The sequence below is a fragment of the Ischnura elegans genome, chromosome 1 (assembly GCF_921293095.1).
Source record: "Ischnura elegans chromosome 1, ioIscEleg1.1, whole genome shotgun sequence".
Lineage (NCBI taxonomy): Eukaryota > Metazoa > Arthropoda > Insecta > Odonata > Coenagrionidae > Ischnura > Ischnura elegans.
The window spans coordinates 54,798,855-54,825,830 of record NC_060246.1 but is presented as its reverse complement, the minus strand read 5'-3'; the positions used below and the strand labels follow the sequence as shown (position 1 = coordinate 54,825,830).

Sequence of the window (26,976 nt, the reverse complement as noted above, 5' to 3'; positions counted from 1 at the left end):
ATCTCAATAAATGAATCCTGCCAGTCTTTCTGAAGGCTTGCACTCAGCTAAAGGTATTATGAGAGTATTTACACGGATAAAATATAACCTTTAGTTGCGAATATAAATCTCAGTTGATGCAGAACAATTTTCACTTACCTTAGCGATTTCTTCAGAACGGTTGTTGACAAACTCAGCTTATACCATATAATTTGCTGCATTAATCCCTCATATTCACTTATTACTAAGCCATGCAAAATGAATGTAACGAATTTCTTCTTGTTGGTACAAAATATATTAACCCATTGTTCACATCTCATGAAATTCACAACATTAGCTTGTTCACTATAATTGTCTAACACATTATTTCCTCGTGTACATTATCACCCTACATGTTTTTACCAGCCTCTAAATTGTTGTGCCAAATCCTTTTTACATTTTGAATTAAAAAATCCATTGTCTTTTGGCAGTTATCCTCACCTTCTTAGCGACACTTTTACAACATAGTCACTGCATTAACCATATTCTGAATATTTTACAAAATAAAGGGATAGTTACAACATAAAATAACTATTAATGTTCAACATTTGTTCAAATTTTAATAGCTTTCAAAAACGGCATTATATATTTATATTAGTTGTTTAAATGTCTTGAAGAAACTGCCTAATCAGTTTTCATTAACCAATTTAAAAGATCATCTTGCTTATCAGTTGGCAGTAAATGCATATAATACAACTTCCAAGGTCTGCTTCTTCGAAAAACATTCCACTTCACATATTTTACATTCCACAAATCGCATCTTTTAACGTCAAAAAGTTCGGCGATACATCTCGCCATTTTCATCTCACAGACGAGCTTCATGACTACTTCACTGAGAAAACCAAAATGTGGAAAGCTGATGCATTCATCAATCGTCCCACATTTTACATCGCCTATACCGAAATACCCTAACGCCACATCGACACACTTAGTTCCCAACATAAAAACAGAGCATATCAAAGGCATCGTACACATGCAAAATAACGACTCATGCATCACAATTTCACACAATTCACACAAAGATTGGCACATTCACGCACTCCAATCTCTAGCGAAAGCTTTCACTCTCTCGATTTCCGCAAGATAACCCATCGGTGCACACATTTAGAGAGAGACAGAGAGAGAAAACGTCAATCGTACATCCAGGGTACCAAGGTGCTGCTATTCATCGTATCATAATCCTATCACGCCCGCATTCTGACTTGATCTGAAAAGAAAAAAAATCCAATATTCGGAATCTCCCACTCACTATGCCCTCGTTTTCTGCTTGAAAAGTCAAAGGAAAGCAGAAACCTATCGTTGTAGTGCTTCATTTTACAAAGTTCCAATTTTTCTGCTACGTCAGGTATCCTACGCATTTTCTTTTTGTCCCTCAATCATAAACCTAACTTCCCTGCTTGCCTCTCGCTGTCTTTTCTTTCATGACGATATTCATTCACTTCACAACATATTCATATAAACAGTGCAAGTTTATTCAGGGTTTTTAATACCACATCATTCATGTGTTAGCTTTATTAGCTTTCTCATTACAACAAAAAACTCATCGCATTTGAAGAAAAAAAAACCTGGTTTTGAAATTAACTCACACGTAGAGTTAAAGCAATGGAATCTAAAATCGTCAATAGTACCAGCGCTCAAAGAATAATCGCATTTACCGATAGATGTCCGAAAGCTTTACGTCCTCTCCAAACAGAACTCAAGCAATGGTCGCTTTGCCACCATTGGGATTCAAACCCGGGTTGTGATCATAAACCAGTAGCGAAAACACCAAACGAAATCCACCTTTTAATCTTGTTAAATCAGAAATAACAATTTATTGTATATGTGTGAGTTTTATAGCTTTTATTATTACTATCGGGAGTATTATCAATTACGTATGACTTGCCTTCCATGGTTAAGTTCCTTTACTTCTGCTCCGTTTGGTATACGTGCGTCAATTCTACCCGACCATTCTGCATGTCCCGGCATCATCCACCTTCCCCATCCCTTCACCTCCTTCACAGAATGTCTCTTTCTCTCTAACCCCTTCCCTTCAGTACCACCGCCGTGAATCAACCCTCTTGGAGACCCTTCCAACGTCCCAATTCCCGTCCCATGTCGGCTAACATCACCCTCGTTTCCTTACATTCGCCCCACGAAAACTTTCCGCGCTTACGTTCCCTCCGCGCAGCACAGGCGCCGGGCGAAAGATCTCCCTCTTGCCACACACACATCCAACCTCATCGCCCCTTTCTCTCTTAAGTCCTCCACCATCCCTGAGCCTCCTTCCCAACCCCGGCTATAAACTCCCTAGTTTTCTTCTCGGACAACAAAAAGAACTCCTCTCGCGCTGTCCTCGCAGGAATTCAGCCTACTCTTCCCACCCGCAACTTGTTTTTCTTCCAAAAGTTACTTCATCTATTTTTTCCCTTCCCTGTCAATGTGTCTCACGGCTCGACTGGTTGGATGGTTGTCAGGTTGACTCAATGTCTGTCGAGGATGAGGTTGTGGTGGAGTACATTTTTGTTCCACTGTACATTAATTGGAAATTGGTTGTACATTACAATGATGGTGTTGGTAGGAATGAATCGGCTTATAATCAGGAAAGAAAATTTGATGTAAAGGTGCGCGGGTGCTGAAAGATTTACGTACAATCAAAGATACAATTTTTACTCAATGGGATGATTTAAGATTGTGCCAGTAAAATAAAAATCAGAAGGAGGATAAACATTATACAAAAGGCTAATTATCGTCATGAAGACAGGTATTAGAAAGGTTCCAATTGCATACAGTCAATTATCTATCAGCTGATAGCATATCGGAGGAATAAATCACAAAACATTTAATAGCATGCGTTTTTAGCATTTTTTATGGTGATAACAATTTTTTTATCTATGAATTGACAAAAATCGGTAGTAAAATCTAAAATTTCAAGGGCAGCTCCTTCCTTTTTCGCTAAGGCGTGGAATTAGGAGTAGGCTATCGAAAGCGAAGTCCATCTGGGCCCTTTGGAACGGTTATAAAGGAATTCTGGAGAGAAACGCGGCGTCCTGTTGACGTTGCCCTACTCTAAATGGATGGCGATCACGGCTTAAAGTCCCATCCGACGACAGGAGTGCTGCACTTGAATGTCGTCCACACAAGACTCAAGCATCGATCGGGCGACCTCTGAAAATTCTCTGCCACAACTGGAATTTAAACCAGGGTCCACGAGGTGCGTAAACAACACTTTAGCAAATACACCAGCCGATCCCATTCTTTTTCTCATCCCGATAGCTAAGGTCATTCTCTTCAATAATTCTCCTCCGCTGTAAACGGCTTTCACTGCACTCATATGTTACCTATATTCAAAGTACTCAGCATTGTGCATGCGCGATAGCTGGTGGCGAGCCCTATAAAATATAAAATTATAGGAATTTCCATTTGACCTTTGGATGTGCTGCCACCCATCGCGCATTTACATGTGTTAGGAAAAGCCGCCAATCGCGTCGCTTATGGTTGAGTGATCCGAGTTTCCCGAGGAAATAAGTTGTAATAATGACTGTTAAACGAAATTCATATTCGTGATAATATATTCTATCGAATGCATTACTTTTAAGTCCTTGCAGTCACGACTGAAATTGCTCCGTAGCATATGATATAGAAAAGGGGTCACCATGCACTCGTCGATGTGCTGCGGACATTTCTGGATATTGATTTAAAATGGTCCAAAGTTGCAGCCTAAATCAAGCTTCTGCGTGACGAACTGGGGCCTTCTTTATGCCGTCCCCTGGTGAGCTCATTGAAAACAGGTTACTTCACCGTGGTGCTGTTACGATTTAGTGATAAATATAAAACGTTATAAAATGAAAACTTAGAAAATAAATTCTAATTATTGCCTGAAACCTCTCCAACTAAGCAATTATTCAGTTGAACAGGAATCAAATATTTACTTGAAATGGACATTGAAACCGCTTGCATTTAAATGATGCAATCGATGAACGGTCATCCTTGTCTAGGATATGTCTGTAATGAGGGATACTCAGACGCCATAAATGTCTTCTTGTCTATCCATATTCTGGCACCCATACGATCCCAGCCTTTGTGATTTGTACCAAGGCGTGAAATGGCGTGTATTTCAGTTCTTTAGATTCCTCCCGTAATGCTTTCCACATTGGAATCCGTTTGTCCTCGACCCACATCACATCTTTCACTTCTCAGACCTACTATCCTCCTTCTTGCCTATCCTTCCCCCCTTATAAAAAGTGTTTTTTTATTCATATCAAACTTGAAATGTTTCCTATCTGCTCATTCCATACCAATCACTATACTGACTCTTCCTCGCATTTTAAAAGGTGACTAAGAAAAGTAAGACACAGAGCAGTAACGAAAAAATGTAAGAATATCTTACGTAATTCATTGCTTTGGCGAGATTATGGCAACTCCGTAATTGTATGAAAAAAGTTTTTCAAAGGAACCGGGAGTAATAGCAGCTTGGGCGCATTTACGATACTGCAAGATTAACAGAATAAAGACAAAAGACATGGTGAATAAGTAGGCAAACTCCCTACAAATTTACATAAGTCGTTATATTTCCAAAAAAGAAACAAGGTGAAATAGAGTAAAAAATCCCGAACAAGTAATCTGCCCTCATTTGCTCACACATGAGGCATTACCGGACCTTTCATTGGGTAAGCTTCCACAAATCCAAAGTTTACATAAAAATTCCATCACATTGAGATCTTTTTCAAAACACAAAACTATGCTATGACGTGGTTAGCTATTAAAACGTAAAATTGAAAATATAACCCGCCTTGAGACGGGTTAGAAATAATTTCCTGCACATGCTCAAAATTTCGGGCACATGATTCTTGAGTGCGAGTACCGATTTCCTAATTTTACGGTAGAAGTTGAAGCAATTAATCCAGCAAGCGATCAGAATTTAAAAAAAAAGACAACAAGACGACTGCAGCGGTAACAAAGGAGATATCGGGGTGGGTAAGAGAGCACGAGAAAATAATTTCCTGCCCATCGATCCCCTACTACTCCAAACTGCCAACCCCCTCCTCCAGTCATTTCCACCCTATTGTCTCCGCTGGTCGATTTGCTCCGGAGACAAATTTCTGCAGAGGAATTGGGAGCAGGCGAGATGGAAGTGTTTTGGGGCGGGAGCATTTTGCAAGGACTTCGTCAAGAGGAGGGGGCCAAGGGCGGCTTCTTTTGTTGATGAGAAACTACTGGGAGAGGAGGTTGAGAGAGGTATAGGGTGGGGACTAGGGCTGTGGAGAGGATGGCGCAGACTGGAATGACTGTGGCCGTATTGACATGGGGAATATTGGAGGGGGAAAGGTCGGGGCGGAGGAGAGAAATGGGGATAAAGTCTTGGAGGCAGGAGGAGGAATTCCTTGAGGGAGGGGGGGTGAGGTTGGTTACCATAAATCCTAGAGGGCGTGGAAACAGAGGGATGGGGTTGAGTTGTAAGAAGAACGTGAATGTATGTACTTTGCGAGTGGGGAGGTTCGCAAACGGATTGGGAGGCGGGAATATGTGGAGGCAGGAGGCTTCTTCGGGGAGGGGGGGGGAGGGTGGTGGCTGCATGCGATGGGGTAGAGGGTCTGTCGTCGATTCCTCGACGAAAATGGGAAAACTTTCAGCAGACACGAGCTTTCAACAAGCATTAAGCGAGAGCGGGGGGGTACAGGGGGGCATATGAGGGGGAGAAATGTAGGAAATGTGGGAGGAGCTGAGGCTGAGGAAGGTAGAGGAGGCCAGGGAATAAAATCCCAAAGCTGAGTTCAGGGAAAAGAGCGAAATAAGGAGAGAGGCGAATAAAGTGGGCGAGGGAGTTCATTTTCGAGTTAAAACCATTCCATAACCTTCCAATCCCTCCCAAATCACTGGCTGGCACTTAAACACGGAAATACTGAACGGGCTTTCTGTTCATCACTGCTCACGATATATACGTTTTCTCCATCCTCGTCTCAGTCGTCGACTTTCCTTTGTTTTCCTTGCATAGCCTATTTTTTACGCACGTTCCGCGAAGCAAACAGGGTTGACGCGATCTGAAATGTTCCAAGCACCGATAACTCATGCGCACCAGACTCTTATTTGGCCTCGTAAGGCTTTTTCCCGTCGCAATAAATACCCCATCCCACATGCTCCTTTGCACCAGAAAATCTCGTTTGCTCTCAAACATCGGTACGCACATTTATGTCCATGCACACACGAGTAGACGTAGACAAACACACACGTGCGACACACCCACACTTATACGCGGGCAACAAAAAGAGAGAAAATCCACCGGCATGCATGGTGGCGGAATTCGCCCACGCACTCAACTCCCAAACTTACAAATACACCGTCTCAAAACCCGCGACCACATAGGTGGAAGAATGGTGACAGAAAAATCTCCGCCAAATATTTTCCTTTTTTTCTCAAATTTCCACACATACAGGTCCCTCTCTTATTCCTTAACATGCATGCGGACGTTGCACAAACACACATTGGTACACATTTGTTTATTTATTTTTTCGCCCGCGCGTGATTCGATGAAGGGAATACTGGTGCGAGGAGAATAAAAAAAATGGCATTTTTTTCTCTCATACACATTCGCAGCACCGCCGAATCTCATTTTGAGAATTCGCTCTGAGTATGGAAGAAAGGGTGAGAATCGTAAGGGAAACTAGACCCATAAATTACAATGCTCAACAACGCGCAGACAAAGATATAATTGAAACATTGCTTGCCTGCTTGAAAAACAAGAATGTTAAGAACGTTTTTTTTACTTTGCCATTTTTCATTTAATGAGGGTATAAGTAGATTGATTTTGTGGAATCTGAATTGTAAGAATGAAAGATATATTTCTTCTCTCGCATTATTTTGGCTGTTAAAACACCAAATACATGGAATCAGTGCGTTTGATTGCTTAGAAGAGAATATACTTTTGGCAAAGGAGCAATCCACTAATCACCCTGCTAAATTTACCCTCCTCTTCCAAGTATTCACTTTATTTTGCCTCATATTATACTCCATTTTTACGCATTTGCTTCCATTCTACGCTTTCGAGTCTCGATCTGCGTATCATTGATGGAATCGACCTTTGAATATATTCGTTAGTTTCAGGACTGGCTGTCGGAATTTCAATCTTCATTTATATCGCGTGGAATGAAAAAGGCTTTGAGCTTTTTCTGTTGCTGAGTACAAAACTCGACCATCACCGTCTATAAAACAGACGATAATCACAAATATTTAACTCATCAGTTGCGCCAAGTTACGTTTAATTTAATTGTGGCCCAAGATTCAACCTTTTAATTCAACCATTCTCATGCCACCGATTGTGCCAATGATTACCGTATTGACATTTTGTCGGTAGTAATTAAGCTACAACGCTGTACTTTTTACATGATCAGGTGTATTTGTAGATAAATTAAAGCACGTTCTAAAGGATTTCACCAAAATTCGTCAAAACTGCCCTCTGTTAACGTATCAACATGGCCATCGAACAGGTAGGGATTAACTAATCATGATACCTCACACAAAATTATTTCATTGCTATTTTTCATGGGCTCTGGAAGGATGTAGCAGTTGTTCGTATTTGAATATCACACTTATTCATATAACTGTAACTCCAAATTCTGAGAAAAGGACAATTTTAGAATCGAAATTGTATATGGGAAGTAAAATTTTCGAATTTGGGATTTATGATTTGCATGTTTGTGAGGCAGACGTATCTTTAATTCTTCACTCAATAAGTCGTCTAAGCACGCACTTCTCTTATTTTTGCATAAAAAATTATGCCTTCCCATCGCAGGTAATTCTTTTCCGCAGTCAGGAAAATGCAGACTTTCGAAATTTTAATACGGCACTGCACGTACTCTGGAGAAAAAGAGAAGTTTTGGGATTACCCAGGGGAATTGATGGCTGGATAAGGCCCATCAATAATTATCAGGTCTCTAAACACAATGACACGCTTATTGAGGATAAAAGTGGAACGTCTTACGATAGCTCTGCCTTTTCTCAAAAAAATAATTCACACACACGCACACATACCCAAGCAAGCTGACATTACAGTTACATTCGTACCGCTACGGCCAACGAGGAAGAACTCGCCGAATGGCATGCACAGAAACATTCATCCATCACTTACTTCATTTTCACACGCAACAACCGACATATGGCCATTTATCACGGACATGCAAGGTTGTTTATTTTTATTCTCTTACACTAATGAACTCACGCAAGTGCTCCTTCACTTTCATACCAACACCCAGGAAAATTAAATTGAGAAATCGACCACCGTAAGAAACATACGTACATGTCATTCAGATGGAACAGTAAGCTTTAATTTTTTTTCAAAATTTTGGACTTTCTAAGATCATCACTTTTAAAATGTGTAAGCAGTCATTAACGGTTGATCTGATGAACTTCATAAACGTCAGCGTACATTCTTTAAAATTACTAAGTCGAAAATATGACGTAAATTCACTATCTACACGTATTAATTTAAGTTTCATTACAATTTTTCATCGATTTTTCAACGTTCTTTTATACATTTTCACCTCGGATACTCTCGCAAAAAATATAATGAAGCTACATTCTTTATCCTCGCAGATGTTGTGCGTCTATCACAATATTTCATTCAAGGATGATCATTGCGATTAATTTTTTCTCTCAATGTCCGTGCGTTAGCTATAGTGGCATAAAACCATGAAAAGGCTCTTATAATGTGCAGCCACGTATCGTAAGCGAAACATGTCTGCAAGAATTCTTTTGTCTCCTTTTCTATATGGGATTTTATATTTAAGTTATAATGAAACGAATAAAATTACCCAAATGTTCCATGGATAGACGTGAATATATTCCACTATAAGAAAATTCACTTCGAAAAACCGCAAGGAGACTAAATTTTACTCGATTGAAATCGACCACTCGCTAGGAGGATAAAATTTGACAACCGCACGCTGAAGTATTTCCTCCAGATTTTACGATTTTATCGACATTCTCAATGATGGGAAGTTCACAGAAAACCTGCGCTCACCTTAAACCTAAGATCTAAATTTCTTCCTACAAGCGACCCAACATGCACAACTTTGCTCAACACAAATGAGCTTCAGATTTACGGCAGCAGACCCAGAACGTTCTGGAATAATCTTGTTTTCCGTTCCAGACAAACACTCACATACACATTCGGATCCTCTTCCTTTTCCGCGACACCATCTGCACCTTTCTGTTTCATTTATAAACACCTCACAGAAAACGCACAGTTGAGAGCACTTGAAATAGAGGGAAACCGATCGCATTCGTATCCTCGCGATCGAATCTCCAACGAAATTACATCCTGACGTCCAATTACTACACGCTTAGCCCATTTATCTTCTTGGAGGTCTCACAGGAACGTGATATAGGAATAGGAGAAACCTTTGCATCCCTGCGGCCCCGTACCCTTCCAAGCAGGGTAGATCAAACCCTCTGGAAACAGGAGAGGTGTGCTTATATCGATATAGATAAATTCTGGTACGTAACCGAGGGCTCACCCAATAAATATGGTTATGAGAATTCCTAATTATCCAGTCTTGGACTTCGTGAAGACCAGTTCATTACCATAGACTCAAAACTTCAACTAGCAATGAGTGTTCTGGATTATTCTCTACCGGAATCAATCTTGCACGTATAAATCACTTACTCCTTCATGTGGGCAGAAAAAGCAAAGATTGACCTCAGTCGATTCCGCTTAACCACTCAGAGGGGCACGACGCCAAAAGGCGTACCGTTCAGTCGGTCACCAATGCGTCGCCCTGGTGACACTCAGTACGGAGGGCCACCGTCGTCATCATCATCGTCATCATCGTCCATGTCGTGCCTTCGCCTTCGACCACCCATACCTCCCACTGGCCCCCGAACCCCTCTCACCTCCCCGGCCACGCTCTTCCCACAGCACCCGCAGCAACGACCCCTGCCGTCACCCTTGCGGCAGCACCTTCGGCATCCGAACACCAGGAACACCAGCAGCACGAAGAGCCCGGCCCCACCGCCTGCTCCGAGGCCCACCGTCAACCAGTTAGCCCCTACCCAGGAGGTTCCCAAAAGTCCCCCTCCGCCGTCTGTACCGTACCCCGCACTGCCATCGCCCGTTCCAGCTGCCATTTTCTCCTTCCGCCTTCGGCAAAGCTCGATGTCTTCGTCAGATGACCAATGGAGAGGGACCTCCGACTCTCCCGGAAGTTTTCCTTGCCCATTGTTATCACGAGAGTACCCTCCAGAGCCGTCTATCGAGTATGCGTGCTCTGAGACTCCGCCTCCGGAAGAGGACATCTGGTGAGTGTTAGAGTTGGGTGGGTTGGTGGAGTTGGGACAGTTGGGTACGCCGTTACAGACCAACTTGTCTGGGATGCAAACCCCAGAGTTTCCGGGGCAGAGGAACTGGCAGAGCTCATCCTCTCCGCCGAGGAAGCCGGGCGAGGAGAGGCGGGGTGACGTGGCGAGGGAGCCATCCGGGTTGCGAGGTAGGTGGAACAGTTCGGTCCACGCCAATTTGAACGCTGCTCTGGTGGACACTCCGGATACAAAGTGGATATACAGGGCAGGAGCGGCAGGAATAGTAGTCTGAGATGTCGGTATGTGCAGTGGTGGCATTGGGTTTGGGTCCTGGTTGTAACCCACACCTCCCGATTGGGGTTGCCCGTAGTAGTACGGATCACGAATACCAATCTGAGAATAAGATGAGGAGGATGATGATGCCGGGGGTCCGTAAGGGGAATAGGGTGGCGAGTGGCTTTTTCCAGTGGACCCACCCAACGAGGAAGGACCAGGAGTTGGTGAGGGGGGAGGAGGTAAGAGCTCAGCAGCAGATATGACTGGTAGATCCCTCAGCGTCGCCGATGAGGCGTTTTCTCCACATATCCTGATCCATGGCTCACCACCATCCTCCCACTTCCCCATAGACGGTAAGTATACCTCCAGTCTTCCCTCAGCGCAGGACCTGGACGAGAACCTGATACCGTCGACGTGGAGCCACAAATCCCTCTCCCTGTTGATGTGAAGCTCCCAAATGCACCTGGTCTCCTCCCTCGGGAAGGCCGATGCCAGATAGGGCGGGTAAGGATACGCGGGAGACGGCCCCAGCGGGGACGAGGTCGGTTGTGCCGAGGGTGCCGAGTTGTCCTGTGGATGAAGGAGCATCTGGTGCTGGTGGCCGTGGATGTTCTCGTAGGAGGGAAAGACCAGCTCTCCGTCCGTGGACGCCGGCAGTTCAGTGGGACCGCATAGGGGAGAGTGGACGAACTCGTAGCGCCCTTCGAAGAGGGCGTGCGGCCACTTGAAGTAGTTCGAGGCGGCATGAGTCTTGTCCACTATGAGCCTGAGGTGCATAGACTCCCCTTTTGAGACAAAAGTCATGGGTAGCGTGGGTCCACTCGGTGGAGGAGGGGGAGGTGGTGGCGGTGGGGCGTATGGGGACACGGGCGGAGGCCTCCTGGAGCGACTCTGCTGGTGGTGGAGGAACACGAGGTGATCTCTGCAGATGCAAGTCCCGATTCCTGGCGGGGGCATGTCTCCCGCGTTCTGAGAGGATGCTGAGGAAGAGTAGTTGCTTGTAGGTACGGCCGATGGTTCCCAGATGAGCAGCCTATCCACCTTGTCCCTCCAGCAGTCTGAGCAGGGCACGGGACTGAAGGGGTGATCCTTGAATCGAACCGCTTCAAGGGTCAGTATCACGCGAGCAAACAGCCTCCGGTCGGTGACGAAGCGGTACAGGCACGTGACGTCCGTTGGTATGCCACCAAGGCCGCTCTGTTTGTAAACGAGAGTGTTGAGGGGACTTCGAAACCTTCCGGAGAATGGACTCCTCGGTGGTGGCGGTGTTGTAGAGGAAGATTGCGAACCTAGGGATGACCCGGATTGCTGCAAGGGAGGAGGAACCCTCCAACTGGCGTATACTTCGTCGCATGAAGTTCCTGGCACAGGCTCACCCGTTTTGGTGTCATTGAAGAAATCATAGTGGGCCCAGTAATAGAGGGAAGAGCCACTGTACGACCCAGTCTTGCTCTCGAATCGAACGAAGAGGGCGTTCCCAGATGAAATGAAATCGTGCTTCTCCATTGGTCGAGAGAAGGTATCGCAGAACGTCTTGATGATCCTGGAGTCATCTGCGTGATCCGAGTCGTATATGGTGAGGGATTCCCCGCAGTCACCGTCGTAAGCCGCAATCGGTGCTTCAATCCGGTTGATACGGAAGCTGCCGAGAGAAAGAAATATTGTATCAATATCCAAGTTATCTATAACTATTTTACTTCTATGGCTAAGATTAGAAGTTTTTTTCACTTTAAAAAATAGTGCTCATTACTTATACGCCATTACCCAGGTAACACAAGATATAAATAGTCCATAATAGTTACTAACTCCACAAAATTTACTAAAATTAAGGATGAAGTAGATTTCCACAAAAATTCATGACAAAATTTACAACCAAAATGTTTTTCTTTTACTTGAGATTATTTGTCTCTTTGTGAATCATATTATCAAATAGCTTCAGGAGAATTTCCAAAGAATAGATATATATATATATATAACTTTGTAATTTTTGCCCCTCGTACTACATAGGAGAATGCACCACACCCATATCCATCCGAATGAACAACCACAGACACTCCTGCAAAACCCCCCCCTTTCATGAACCCGTCCCCATTCACACCGCCTCACACAATAGTTCCTTCGATAAATGTTTTTCCCTAACCATCATTGAAATTCTGCCAGAAAACGCAACCATCATCGAGGTGAGAACGAGGGAAATGGCACATATTTGGGTTGAAAAGGCGTTTGAAACGCCCGGGCTAAACATTGCCCACTAATAGTCAAAGCAAACCCTACCCCCCCTTCCCCCCTTCTCCCCTTCCCCTTCTTCCACCCCCACTACTCCACCAAGGAGAGCTTCTGGAGGATCCGCCTGCAGCAGTTCACCTTCAGCACTGACGATAGCGGGTCAACCCGCTGAAACGTTTGCAAGCTTCTTTGTGAGTGTCCTTTTCTATGTGTTCCTATGTTTTTTATTAGTGTTTATTTTGTTCGTTATTTATACTATCGCGCAGTGCGCTTTCCTCAAGACTTTATATATATATATATATATATATATACATATATATATATATATATATATATATATATAATTGTTTTAACTGATTACCTGCCTAACTCCGCCCTTAATGATTTGAATGTTAAGTGGAGGAAAAATCCTTATTTCTAAGATAACAGAGTTCCTTTTTAATGGATTTCAAAAAGGAAAACACATAATAAAAGATTAAAACACATAATAATACCCATTATAAAACTTATTGACATTGATTCTATATCAAGGTTTTACATAAGGCAGATGGTAATAACTTTAACAACGCCATGTACATAATGTCACTCGGCGTAATCCATAAACATTTATTTCAAATCGAGATAAAAATCAATGAATTTATTTTAAATATTTTACCTTAGCATGTCTTATGGCAATGGATTCACTACATACGATTAATTGTCGTTTTCATTATCTTTTTTACATCAGGGAAAGAAATAATTTAATTATTTGTCGCATATTCACCCGCAGTCCCATCATAACATGACGGAAATTCAAGTGCGAAGTACACCCGTCATATAGTGTTCAGCTCAGAGTTGTCCGATAAACTCTAACAGAATCGATTGTCAACAATAGAAGGAGATACGAGCTTTACGTTGACGGTTCTGCCATGATCCATTTTGTGCCACGGAGTTTGCGTCACTTTTGATTACGCTGGGCGTAAATTTAAGCTCAAAGGCAGACTTGCCAACCTTTTATATGGAACATCTAAAATCCTTAGAACAGAGGCGTCATACGTTTCTCCTATTTCCGATGCAATTCCTAAATTATGTTGGCCCAAAATGATCCCTTATCAGTTCTGACAGTCACGTACATGTAAAATATTACAAAGGTAAAAATGCAACCTTATAAGTGTCGGTCACTGGAAAATTGGTCGCTAATTGCAATTTCTGTGGACATGAATTGTTTGCGGCGTAAATCATGCAATTATTCGATCAACGTTTGAATTGAGGCAAATTGAGGTACGGATATACCTTGGCTCACTAAACCCAAACGAAAGATAATTTTTTTATGAGCTATCTACATCCAACTGCAATAATGCCTGCTTAGGGTCACCAATTAAGGAGCTAAATTAATCATCGAACAGCTAAATCGTGAAACATGTCAACTTTTCAAAACAAATAACTTTTTTCAATCAGATAGATAATTATAATGAAAATGACTCGCTTAAAAGATTTTCCCCTGACAGAAGGCATGATGGTGATGACGGCTTGAATAATTTATCAAACGGTGAATGACAGCACATAGCGTACGGAGTCAACACACAACGTGTTTGCAATGCGATTTCCATCACATACGAGTTATTTGAAATTGAATTAATTATTCCCGTCTAGTTTTTTTCTATTAGATTGGAAGCTACAGCATTTTGCGGGGACAAGATCTGTTAAATATTCCATCCCAACGCAAACATATACTTTTTGATGATTGGATATCCATCCATATTCTTTTCGTTTCCACAGAGTTTCAGCAAGGATAATAATACTTACAAACAGCAGTTTAAGAAAATAAAATGAATTCTAGTTTAAAAAAACTGCATCCTTTCTCTGTTTAAACCCCCAAACAAGGGTGTGTTCCAACGGCTTTTTATTCCTTCCCTTAACATTCTTTTTAAATCCAAGCTCCAAACCCTGTTTTACCACCTACGGGTTTCCCATTCGTCGAATAATAATGTCCACCCGACACGGGTCCCACTAAATAAATTGCGCCAATCAATTGGATGTCGCACCCGCTAGAGAGGGAGAGAGAGTGAGAGAGAGAGAGAGAACGAGAGAGAGGGCAATATCGAGAGAGATAAAGAGCGGAAAGGGGAGGTTTATTTAATTTTAAATCGCTTTCGAATGTATAACACACACACAGCGGTCCATGGCCTTTTGCTTCAGGCCCGAACACTACACATTCTACCCCTTAATCGCTTTTCCTCATCAGACCGATATAGGGTGGCGACATGCAGCTCGGTTAAAAAAAATGAATGAATAAATAAATTGCCCAATTAAACAAATTCGTCCGACAAATAAACGTAGAGCTGGGTCGTACGAGCGACGGATTTAGATGGGGTGTAGTAGAGGAAGGGTGTTGGTCTGGTTGTTGGATGGGATGGGAAGAGGAGGAGGTATAGGCAGGCCCTAGGGTGGATAAGCACTATGGGTGGGGGGAGGAGAGGTAGAGGAGTGCGGGGGGGGGGGGGGACTTGCCAAGTTCGATCAATTATGCAGAGCCCAATATGTCAAACAGATGACACGTGAAGAGCGGGGGTAAAAGAGCGGCCAAACAGGAGCACCACTCGTCGGCCGCAGAATTAGCACATGGCCGCCTCATCCTCCCATTCCACCCCTACCATCGAGGCGCAGTCGACAACTCCAATACAGGGAGACCTCGTCATGCCTCGCCATCCTCAATACAAGCTATCCATCCCTCCCCCGTGGGGTTTGTACCCACTCAACCCCTCTCTCCGACGACACAAAATTGTGCTCATCCCACCCTAGCGATGTGAAATACTCGAGTAAGTGTATACAGCTCCGATCAATAAACCGTAATATTCGCCTAGGTTTAAAGGAATACAATAAAAAACTATTTTCAATTCTGATCTACTCAACACCCATAGTACCTCTGAACTAACAGAACTAGTGTAGAGGTAAGGGGTAGAGCATAGGAGGTTGAGAATAATACAATTGAGAAACATGATTAATTAGCAATGAGCAAAATAATTTCTCGGATTTTATAGGTGAAAGGGTCGGATATCGTTTACAAAATTAAATTTTTTAAAGCAAATGATAATAATAAGTTCTTTTGGAAAATTACGAAGTATATGTACTGTAATATTTACTTATATCACCTCAGAGAAAACAAATTATGCTTACAATGAGAAATTTAATCTCATTAATGCAAAAAAAAATTGACTGGCATTTAATGGCGATGGGTGAATACCCAAATGAATGTTCGTCCATACATTCCCATCAAACCAAATTTATCTTTTAAATACTAATGCGTGGATAATAAAACTAATCGATATTTACATGCTTAATATTGTTATTAAAATACACATTTCATTGGATACTGGGATAAGTATGACGAAAATCAACCTAAACTAATATACTAGATGTCTTTTTTGCCTCGGTAACATTTTAGAATAATTCCGTCTTTTTTTCTTGAGCTTCGTTGGCAGCTGACCCTAACCAACCTTGTCATAGACGGACCAAGATACAAGATTAAATTTTCCCTGTCAACATGTGGAAAAAGCAAAGTTTTTATGCTTTCAACTCCAACGATTATGTATTTCCACCAATTTACTCCCGCAACTATTGCTAAGAAGTAGTTATCGTTTCAATTTATAGCTTCCAGCCATAATTCATTAAAACATTCACACCCCCGATTCGGTTTTTTATTTCAGTTGTGGGTGACAACTCCTTTGTATCCCAGTCAATTTCGGGCATATGATCGATTGATGGCAATTTGTATGCATACTTCAAACTTCATTTCTACTGAACCTACCCAAAATATCTATCCAGTTGGATATCTACCAGTCCACGTCACTAATCAAACATTTTACCTAAAACAGCGCCTTCTTCAAGCCGCCCCCGATCCCACCTTCTCCCTGGTGACACCGAATTGTGCTTATCCTCCTTCACCTCCCCTCTTATCCTCCCACATTCCAGTGGCAGGGACGCGGCTCGAAATAGCGCCTCTGTACACCGCGGAATTCGATTGCACACACGCCGCTCGTGTTTTTCCTTCTTCGCGATGACGCGATGAAAAAAGGACATAACGCACCACTTGGTATGTCGACAAGAGAGGAGAGATGAAGGAAATTACATACGTCAGGCGATATATCGGTGAGGGTGGCGACCGCTGCGAAAAATGAACGGGGGGGGGGGGAAACATTTTTAAATTACAAAAGCGTTCCTCCAATGTGCTCGGAGGAAAATCGAACGTGCTTACGCTTCAAAGTACAGTTTCAACAGCGTCAGGATTTTCTTTTTTATGCTGTGGTCATACTTCCGGCATAATGGGTCGTTTTTCTCTCAGAACAGTAAACGTGACTGGTAATCGAGAAGTGCACTTGAGTTCCCACTGTTGAAATCAGGAATGATTGAAATAAAAAACGTCATGATAATATTAGAAACCAATAGCAGAATTGATGAGGCATACATTATAATGTTTAAGTCGTTCCCGAAGTCATCATAATTCGATGTAAAAAGCAAAAGGGCTATAAAACATACTTCTAACACGTTTTTCAGCGTAAATATTATTTCAATTTTCTTTTGAATTGCGATTTTCCTTAATTTTCATCTAAATTAGAATATTTTTTGTTACACATTATAATAATTATCTTTTATTATGAATAAATCTAATTACATAATTATAATTCTTAGCCGGCATGGCATGTTAACATTTCCATGATTAGCCATAAAATTTGCTAGTATATTATATCATTTGACTGACACTTGCCAATGAGTTGGCACTTTGCAGTTTTAAGTTTATGTACAAACTACTGTAAAATTCAGTTTAACCTCACCGGCCGGATTTCTTTATTCTTGAATGGAATGTATACGGCTGGGATAACATGTTTTTAGCAAGCAATTCGGGAAACTTTCATCCCAATTTTGTTAAAAGGTAAGCAGAAATCTATTAGAAATTGCTTAACGCAAAAAATAGTAAACAAGTTTTTTGTCTACGATGCTTAAAATCCATACTATTTTTCTCGGAAGTGTAATAATAACCCGGCCTTCTAAAACTGAACAGTGGAAGGCAACGATCAGCTTTGAAAATGAGCCATGAGGGAGTTGCAGTGGACGGTTTATTATACTCTCAAAATTTACTGCTTCCATCCTGTATCTTGTTGCGATTACAGTTTATTAAAGGATGAATTTATGGCTCTTACAAGGATTAGAGGATGAATTAAAAAGGCTCCTCGCTTCAAGGTGCTTGCTCACCAATTTATGATGAATAAATACCAAAAGGGCGAGGTGACCGCGAAGGCTATCATAAATTGCTCCTGCTAAGCGGATTGAGCAGGAGATTATCCGTCATTTATTAACAAATTAAACCTGGGAAAATTCAGGAGGGCCAACATGGAGAAAGAGTCAGTAAGGTAATCGTGGAATCACTGCGATGCTGCATTAGTCAACTTTCGAAAAATTAAAAAAAAATACCCAGTAAAATGATGATTGTTTTTACATATAAAATAATTTTAGCTAAAAAATACATCAATTTCTATTCTTAGGAGCATAGCAACTAGCAACTTTCAATATACTTTCAAATTGCTAATTAAGTTTTTTTTATGGCACAAATATTACAATTGTTTCAAATAATTCGCGGAGCCAAAATCATTAAAAAAAAAGCCCAATCCATGAATTTTAGCTTTTAAAGATTTGACACTCTTCATCACTTAGTTTTTCCAAAGATCGTAATAACAAATAGGAAATTATTGATGCGTATTTGAGCAATAAATCAACTATTGATAAAAATTTTGTTCAATGGAATGCCTACAACTCTCCGACAATCATGGATAAAAAAGTAGGTAGTAAAATTTCAAAGTCATTCACGATGGTGACTGTCTATCACATTGTTTGCGAATAGCACGCAAAGACTAATTTAAATCATTAGCTTTCCCATAGTTACCTTATTAGCCAAATATAGATTGTTTGTAAAAAAAACATCAGCTCGGCCTTCAATATGAATTGCGTGAAATCAGACACCCATTATACTCAACGAGGTGCTGTTAAACAACCTTACGTAAACTAAATTTCTATTTAAAGATTGCTTTCCAACTATAAGTGTGCTTGAAATTAAACAAAAATAGTAAACTTACATTCAGGAGAACAGCTTCTATAATGATAGCAAAAATGAAATGTTGGAGTATCAGTCGCCCAGAATCAGGAAGTCTCATCCTACGTAGAATGAGGCTGACTCATATTCAACATGAAATTATTAGTTTTGAAGTAAAAATATAATGTCAAAGTTGCATGAATCATACGTAACTTTTCATATACCGTTCCGGGACATACAAATATTTTCGAAAAAATTTGAGCGTTTCAAGTAAATGTACTAAAACATTATGAAGTGGTTATGGCATTCTAGAACATTTTATACGCAAAAGAAAATAAACAATTTCTGCTATTCACCTGTCTAAAGCTCCCATCTCATTATTTTTTTTCATTCTGCATGTTTCCAATATTGGCTGTTCTCCTGCCTCTAATTACTCGCCCAAAAAATTTTGGTTTCAGCTCGCGAAACTTTGTCTAATTTTTTCATGCATAAATTCAACGAATCGAATATGTAATCAATAAATATAAGAACATAAACCTCTGCCTCGTCAAGTAGAGGGCTTACAAACCTGAGACTTTCCTTTTTAATTGTGAATCATCAACCACGGAACAAAACAGCCTCAAAAAGATAGAAAATAAATCATATTCAAGAATCCTCAAAAGAACGGAATTAAATTCTCATTCTTCGCCAATATTCCTTCGTAAGTCTCTGTTATTGCTTTCTGGCAACGCTCAACGCTTAAGTTTACAAAAATTATACAGTAGTAGTCGTTGAATAACGGGTATGGTTCTGCAGTACAGTATTAAATTAGTAATTTGCAGTAGTATTGAAACGTTTTTCGAAATCGCTGTATTACTAGGCATGTAGAAATTATAATGTTGGTTTTATCTGTTAAGTGTGCTTTCATTGGCATTTTGAATTCCGTCAATGGCAAACTAAGATGCTCATTATGACTTGTAGGTACTAAAACTTGCATATGCAAAGCTTAACAATGGGCATTCAGTAATAATTCACATCCTTGCATGTTTACCAATGAATCATCCCATAGAATAAGAACTAATACAACTCCTCGGCCAAAGCTTATAAATTATCTATATTAGTAGGAAGCATAACAGTTTCAGTCAGATAACTTTGATTGAAGTTCATTATTCAGAAACGCAAATGGTTCAAGTGCAGAGGTTCTGTGAGATAACTTCCAACTCTTTAGCTCAAATAAATCGTCTCTTTTCTCCAAGAATTTAAGGCTTTAAAGCCTTAAAACTTTCCCGAAGTTAAAGAAAGTTAGAGCACCACCCAAGTTTCATCTCAGCACACTATGATTTGATCACAGACGCATCACGGTGAAAGTCTTCAGCTACGTAACATTAAAAAAAATTAAGAGGTGTAGTAGGAATCATAGGAAATCTTTTCATTCGCGAACGAATTCTTCCATAACCATCTCATTCATATATATGTGTAATGTCAATGCACACCATTTCTCGGTACGACATAATCCAGACTAGGACTAAAAGCCCATCCTCCCCACTCCTTCATCCCCGCACCCATCTCTACGCTTTTTCAGCGGACCAAACTCTCTGAGGCTGGAAAACCGCGTTACAAAGTCGTTTAGGGAACCCATACGGTGGAAAATAAAACGGCAAAATGTTAGCAGATGGGGGGAGAGGAGAGTTTGAGAAAAGGGAGGTGGAAAAAATAGGAGAGCAGTTTTGTGGTCTCATTGAAGAGTCCGATTTACGCTGAGACCGTCGTCTTTCAGCGAAGTCACCAGGAACCGTCGACGGAGCCAGCTGAAAACAAGCCAAGAAGATCCCTCCCGCTGGGAGAGGAAGGGTTTTCTGGGGGTGGGAGTGTGGAATGCTGTAGATTTCGGGCCTTTTTAAAGAGGGAGGGGTCTGAAGAGGGAAAGGGACTGAAAAGAGAAAGAGGTTAGGAGAGAAAGAAAGACAGAGGGAGAGAGAAATAAGGGCAGGAAAGTAAGTATGACAGGAAATGGGGAGAATGGGAGGTGAGGGCTGGGGAAATGCGTGGGTGGAAAGAATGAAAAGGGGTATCCGCAGACGTCTGTGTGTGTGGTTCACGGCAATGGGTAACGGATTAGGGCGTGGAAGGCTAGTGAGTTGGGTGAGAGGAAATAGGGTGAGATGGGATACGTGGGATGTGCAAAGACGGGGTGGAAAGGTGAATGTGGACTCAAAAAAGGGCAATGATGTGTGTGGAGAAAATGGTGGAAGAAAATAAATGGGATGCCGCGAAAAAAAAGGTAGATGCGGTGAGGGAGTCCCCAGATCAATGGTTCCATGGCATCGCTCTCAAGGCAAAAGAGCCCACAGCGATCACTCCTCTGGCCTTAAGCCATCGAGTGTGTGAGTGAAAAAATCGAAAATAATGCCGAGTGAGTGAACGGATTATTTTATCTGAGAATGTTTTCAATAATTGGTTGCGACGAGCTATTATAACGTCCCGTACATTTCTCTAAGGTTGATTAATAGGAAAAAATATCAATTTAATCCGTTTTTTTCACAAAATATTTGTCAAAAAAGTCTAAATATTCATCCCTGATCAGTTTTGGTAAGACTTTTCACTTTTTCGCTGCACCTTGAGGTAATATATTCAGTAATTACAAATCTTATATATTTTATATGAAATTTGTATAGAGACTATATATATAGGGTGTTGCTTAAGAAATAAAATATAGCCAATTATCCGCATATAAACGAGATGAGGCACATGCTTTTATGCCTCCGACATTCACAAAAAAATCGAGAGCCTTCAAATTTGATATCAATTGATAACAAAGAAGAATATATAGTCTACCTCAAATGGTATGTATTAATTAATCCGGCATAAACGGATCTCGCTAAAATATAAAGACAGTGTATCAATCATTCAAAAATAAAACTATCAATCTTTACCATGCACCTCTATCTGACACCTCACACCCAAATTAAAGTAACTCAGTAAATGTAAAATAGAAGTTCTCGTAGACACCAGGCATTTCATAGCCGTAATAGGAGAGTAAGCTGATCCAACATTCTCAATATGGAACGCTCGCGAACAACAGAATCATAGCTAAGCTCTTTGCACTTAGCACATTAAACTTACACCCATTCAATGGATTATGAACAGGCCAGTCAGAAACGTAACACTTCGTGAGATGCTGAAACTATTATGATTTGTAACAAACTGCCCCAAGAGCAATGACCATGTATTATCGCCAAAATATTTCTCATTTTGTAGGTAGTTTGGCTCAGGAATCTTCTCCGAAACAAGTTAGAGGAGACGTTGACACTGAGTCATTGTGGTTGGCTTGGCCACTGAAATGAGGGGAAAATGTAAGAGGATGTTCAGAGATGGAAAATAATGAAAGATTTTGGTTAAGGCTGCCAAAGCAGTGAGGCAATAAGAGATGATTTCCCCGGAATGAAGAGAAAGCACGGCTGGATTCGTCGCAGTGAAAGTGGAAACTGAAACCCTGCCACGTAGTAAGATTCATCAAGTGAGGACAATGGAATGAACGAGGCAGGACTTGGCAATAGATTGGCACTTTAGCAGCAGTTATTTTGCAGAGAGATGATAATGGATGAATGCCTTGGCTGCAATCATCTGATGAGTATATTCCTTTCGGCCTAATCCTCCATTTTATCATGATTCTGGGAAGTTACTTCCTACACCAACTTGTAGAACCACTCACGTGGCCATAGCCTGCTCAGTAGGCCGGCCCTTAATTTTCTGAATTGCGAAAAGTTATGTTTTCTCAGTCTCAAAATGATCCAAATGAGGTTTATATTCACATGTTAAAATTTGGTTACTTTAAAATAACGGCAACCCGTGCCCCAAGGGCCCTAAGTACTTAGAACCCCCGATTGAGTTTTTTGGAGCAGAAAAGTGCTATTTCTATGTAAAACGTAAAAGTAAAGTCCGTTGGGACGATTTTCTGTTTGTTTTGACCTATCTCTAAGCGTTTAGGAGATATCGTCCGTCGTAATGTAATCCACCCCCCAGGGCGCCACTCCGCACCGCGGCGCCGCTGAGGTAGGGCCCGCATCACTCACTAGAGACTTCCTCTCCACCCCCTCTCCTCACTCGACAAAGACTTTCCTCCTGGTGACAATATTTACATGATAGTGGTACAGAATTGAACAGGTTGTTCCTCTTGTGTCATGATTAATGTTATTTAAGCCTACAATGTCAAAGCAGTGCTCAGTCACTGCATAGCAATAGTTTAGGATAGAGCTCCCACTTAGCTCGCCCGCTAGGTAAGAACTACGCTCAACCATTATTTTTTGAATGCAAAAAAGGTTTTTTTCCGACAGAAATTCATCACCAAATAGTGGAAGTGTACGGTGAGAAGCTTATGGACATCAAAAACGTGCGGAAGTGGTGCCGGGAGTTTTCTGATGGACGGAAAAACGTCCATGATGAGTTGCGGTCGGGTAGGCAGAGTTTTCCGGAATCAATGGCGACTCAAATTGAGGAGACGGTGCGCTATAACCGGATAATTAGTCTTCATGAGATAAGGGAAGGTTTTAATGAAGGCTGTCGCTACCTCTCTGTGCAGAATATTGGGTCAGAGGTCCTTGGTTGCAAGTAAGTGTCCGGCGGGGGGTCCCAAAGGAATGTGTTTGCATCATGACAGTGCGCGTCCACATGTGTCCCATAAAATGACCACTCTATTCAATGAATTCATTTAGGATATCATAGTACACCCTACCTACAGCCTGGACGTTGCCCCAAGCGACTATCACTTGTTTATCGCTCTCAAAAAACACCTTAGGAGACATAGAAATTCAAGTCAGGCAAGTCAGTGCAAGATGCAGTCGTTAGTTGGCTTTGCGACGCAGCGGGAGAGTGGCACGACACCATTACTAAAAAGCTAGTTACAAGGATACAAGAAGTAATTGATCATCAAGACATCTATTTTAAAAATAGCAAAATGTACAACCTTTCCAATAATGTGCCTACGCAAATTTCAAAATAAATTGATTTTCCCACAATAAAAAAGTAGGAGACCTTACTTATCAATACACCCTGGTATTATTCACCTTTTTCAACATCATATCCGCTTTGGAGGAAATTATTACCCAATTGGTATATATTCTAAGCTGAGCCCTATAGGCGATTTGAACCCACTCTAGTTACTGATGAGGCACGAACAATGTCCCTTAAAATTGACTGATTAAAAATACCAAAGTTGAAGACGTTTGAATTGGATAAGGTTAAAATTAAGGAATGCAAGTTTCGGGGTCTCTACCCACGTAACCTCGTACCACTGAGCTAGCGAGTAGTGTTGGATACATTGCGATCTCTGACAACATATGCACTCGAGGTCATGAGTTGTCCAGAGCATCCGGCAACAGCGCGAACTCGCGACAAATCGAAGCGCTTGGCGCAACGTTTCATTGGTTTAAAAATGGTGCGTTTTTAACTGAAATGTCATGATAATTTTTGTTACCACTAGCATCAGCCATTTAAGATTCTTGACATAATATAATAATCAAAACACCATTAATCCATTCAATTATCATTTATACTGAGATATTCATATTTTCTGTGTCAGAATAGGATTAAATTCTTGCTACCGAAACCAAGATCTTTCCCCGATCAGCAAGGAAGATAAGTTTTTGTACTATGATGGTGTCAATAGTTTAAATGCATTGATGCAAAAAAGATGATATGACAATGTAATTTTTACTAAATAATTTTAGCCATTGCTTGATGAAAGAAAGCAGTTTTATTTCTAAACTCAGAAAAATTATCGTACCATTTTGCAGTTAGTTAAAATATTCTCAAATTATTGTAGCTCTCATATGTAACTAGTATTCCGTGAGTTTATTGTGCAGATCCTTCGCCCCGAAAGAAATTTTACAATAAAATCCGGATAACCCATTCCTATTACGATGTTCTCATAGAGCAAACCGTGTTAACAAGTGATTTATCTCATTAAAAATAATTCATCGGGCCAAGAATGTTACATAAAAATTTCCGTGCCCGAATTTTTGCTCGATGTTGACGAGCTTCCAACTTAACTGAACAAAACTACTGCACAAACCTACTGGACCATGCAGAGCCTACGTAATTGAAATAAATAGTATTTACATGAAGACGTGGTAATCGTGCCCAGTATATTGATAATAATAATAATAATAATAATATAAGGCCTAATATTTGTTTGTGTTGATTATATATTTACTGAATCATTCCCTGATTTTATGTCCTAGATGAGAATCAACGGACCCTTCCGCTAGTAACTTTATGCATGCTGAAAACTAAAATAGTTTCAAGCTATACTATACAGTTTTAATACGTGTAATATACTTGTTCTAAAAATATATTGACATACTTTTTGAAAAACAATTGCCCATAATTCTATGATCAGAACTGACATACACACAAAAACTAAGAATTGATCCATATTTCTCTCAATATTGTAATTAAGTATAGGTGATCGGATTTCTAAGGCCCCTTGCGTCAGTAAAGGAGGTAAAATCATGAAGTAGAACATGACCATTTCGTTTTACTGTGGACTAAATTCGCCGAGTGGGCCACAGCGTTACATGTAATTTAATGATGAAGTATCGCGCGCAAGGAGCCTTCTACATAATCAATCAGACACAAATCGAACTTCCACCGAAAAATCTCTTGTGTATCTCCGGGATATAGATTTAATTATCTAATTAAATAGCTAAATTGGCGAATGCCAAGAGTTGAAATTACGTTCAGGATCTAGTAAAAAAAACAAACATAAAAAAAACAAAATAGAAAAAGTCGAATCATTACCGAGTGATTAGAGTCATTCCTTCGATGCGTAGACAGAAAAATATCGTAGTATCCTCTGCTTATAAACTTAATTAAAACTAGATTCAGATTGTAGTTATCAACAAGCTGAAAACCCTTTCAGATGGTTTGGAGATTTTTAAGCATTTAATAGACGAAAACTCGACTTCTGTGGACCATCTAAACCACCATTCGCCTCTCCACGATTTCCGCAGCGCACGGCAGACGCGGACGTCACACACGGTCGGATGCGACAACCTTTTCGAAAAGGGTTCGTTCGATTGTGCTGGAAGCGCAAACCGCTGCAGTGGGTCCCCTTATCTCCTCCCTCCAGGGAGACGGGCGGCGACCGCCAATTGAAGCGGCGAGTGCTGAGACACGGCGACCGGGAACGGGGTCGGACGTCTGCCACACTCGAGGACATAATCTTCCGACGGCCCCTCGACATTCCCAGATCCCTCCAATACGCTCTCTCAAAAGACTCCACCGATCACGTCTCTTTCCTTTGCCCATTAGTCTGATGGCAGGACAAAATACCCTCAAGAAATCCTTAAATAACTCTTCTCTTTGTTCTACCATCGTCCATTCATATTCTTCATTTCAAAATGATCTGACCTAAATAACCTAAAGTAACTCAAATGGTCACTAGTATATTGGCTGCTCGTGAGAAGCAATATGTCTTGCTCCACACGAGCGGGAAGAACGCTTTGAATGACATTTCATTAGGCAAATTACTCTTTTGATCATATAATTCAAAATCAATGTGAAAACTCGTGAGATATATTCATTTATATATGGAATAGTTACTTCCTTATTTTAGAAAACGTATCTATTAGAAAAAAAAATATTTCTGTCACTAAAATTAACGAGAAAATCAATGTTCAGTAATCAATAAAAATAAAAATCGATCACTCCATATGAATATATTTTATTACAATAATTTATTTTACTCCGTAAAAATAGAAACATATGGTGGAATTACTTGTTTATTTCATGAATTTTTAACACCATGCATCTCAATATTTAAACTTTGTAGGCTACAGCCTAATATTTTCATTAGACACAAGAAAAATTTATGCTTCAAAATTTCATTTTTACCCATTTTTTGTTACGGGGCAGCCTCAAATTAACGTAAGGATTGTCATTTAGCTTTCATCTATCTTTCACTGATATGCTTGGCCAATCGTTTTCGATTCAACGCTATAATTACCTTCGTCATCATTCAGGAAAAAACAACTCTGTTATTGCTATACGTGAATATACTTCGGTAATTCTTATAATTCCCTAATACTTCGGTATTCATAATTTCCCGTTTCAGCACTTCTTTCTCGAGCTAAATCAGCTAA

General features: G+C 40.9%; 1 protein-coding gene across 1 annotated transcript in view; it reads right to left on the bottom strand.

Annotated features, from left to right (window-relative positions):
- Window positions 1-255: 255 nt before the first annotated feature.
- Window positions 256-26,976, bottom strand: part of LOC124153254 — a 73,553-nt gene continuing 46,832 nt past the window's right edge. The window contains exon 7 of the mRNA XM_046526374.1: window positions 256-12,208. Coding sequence (XP_046382330.1) covers window positions 9,781-12,208 — 2,428 coding nt within the window. The 3' untranslated portion in view covers window positions 256-9,780. The remainder of the gene's footprint in view (window positions 12,209-26,976) is intronic.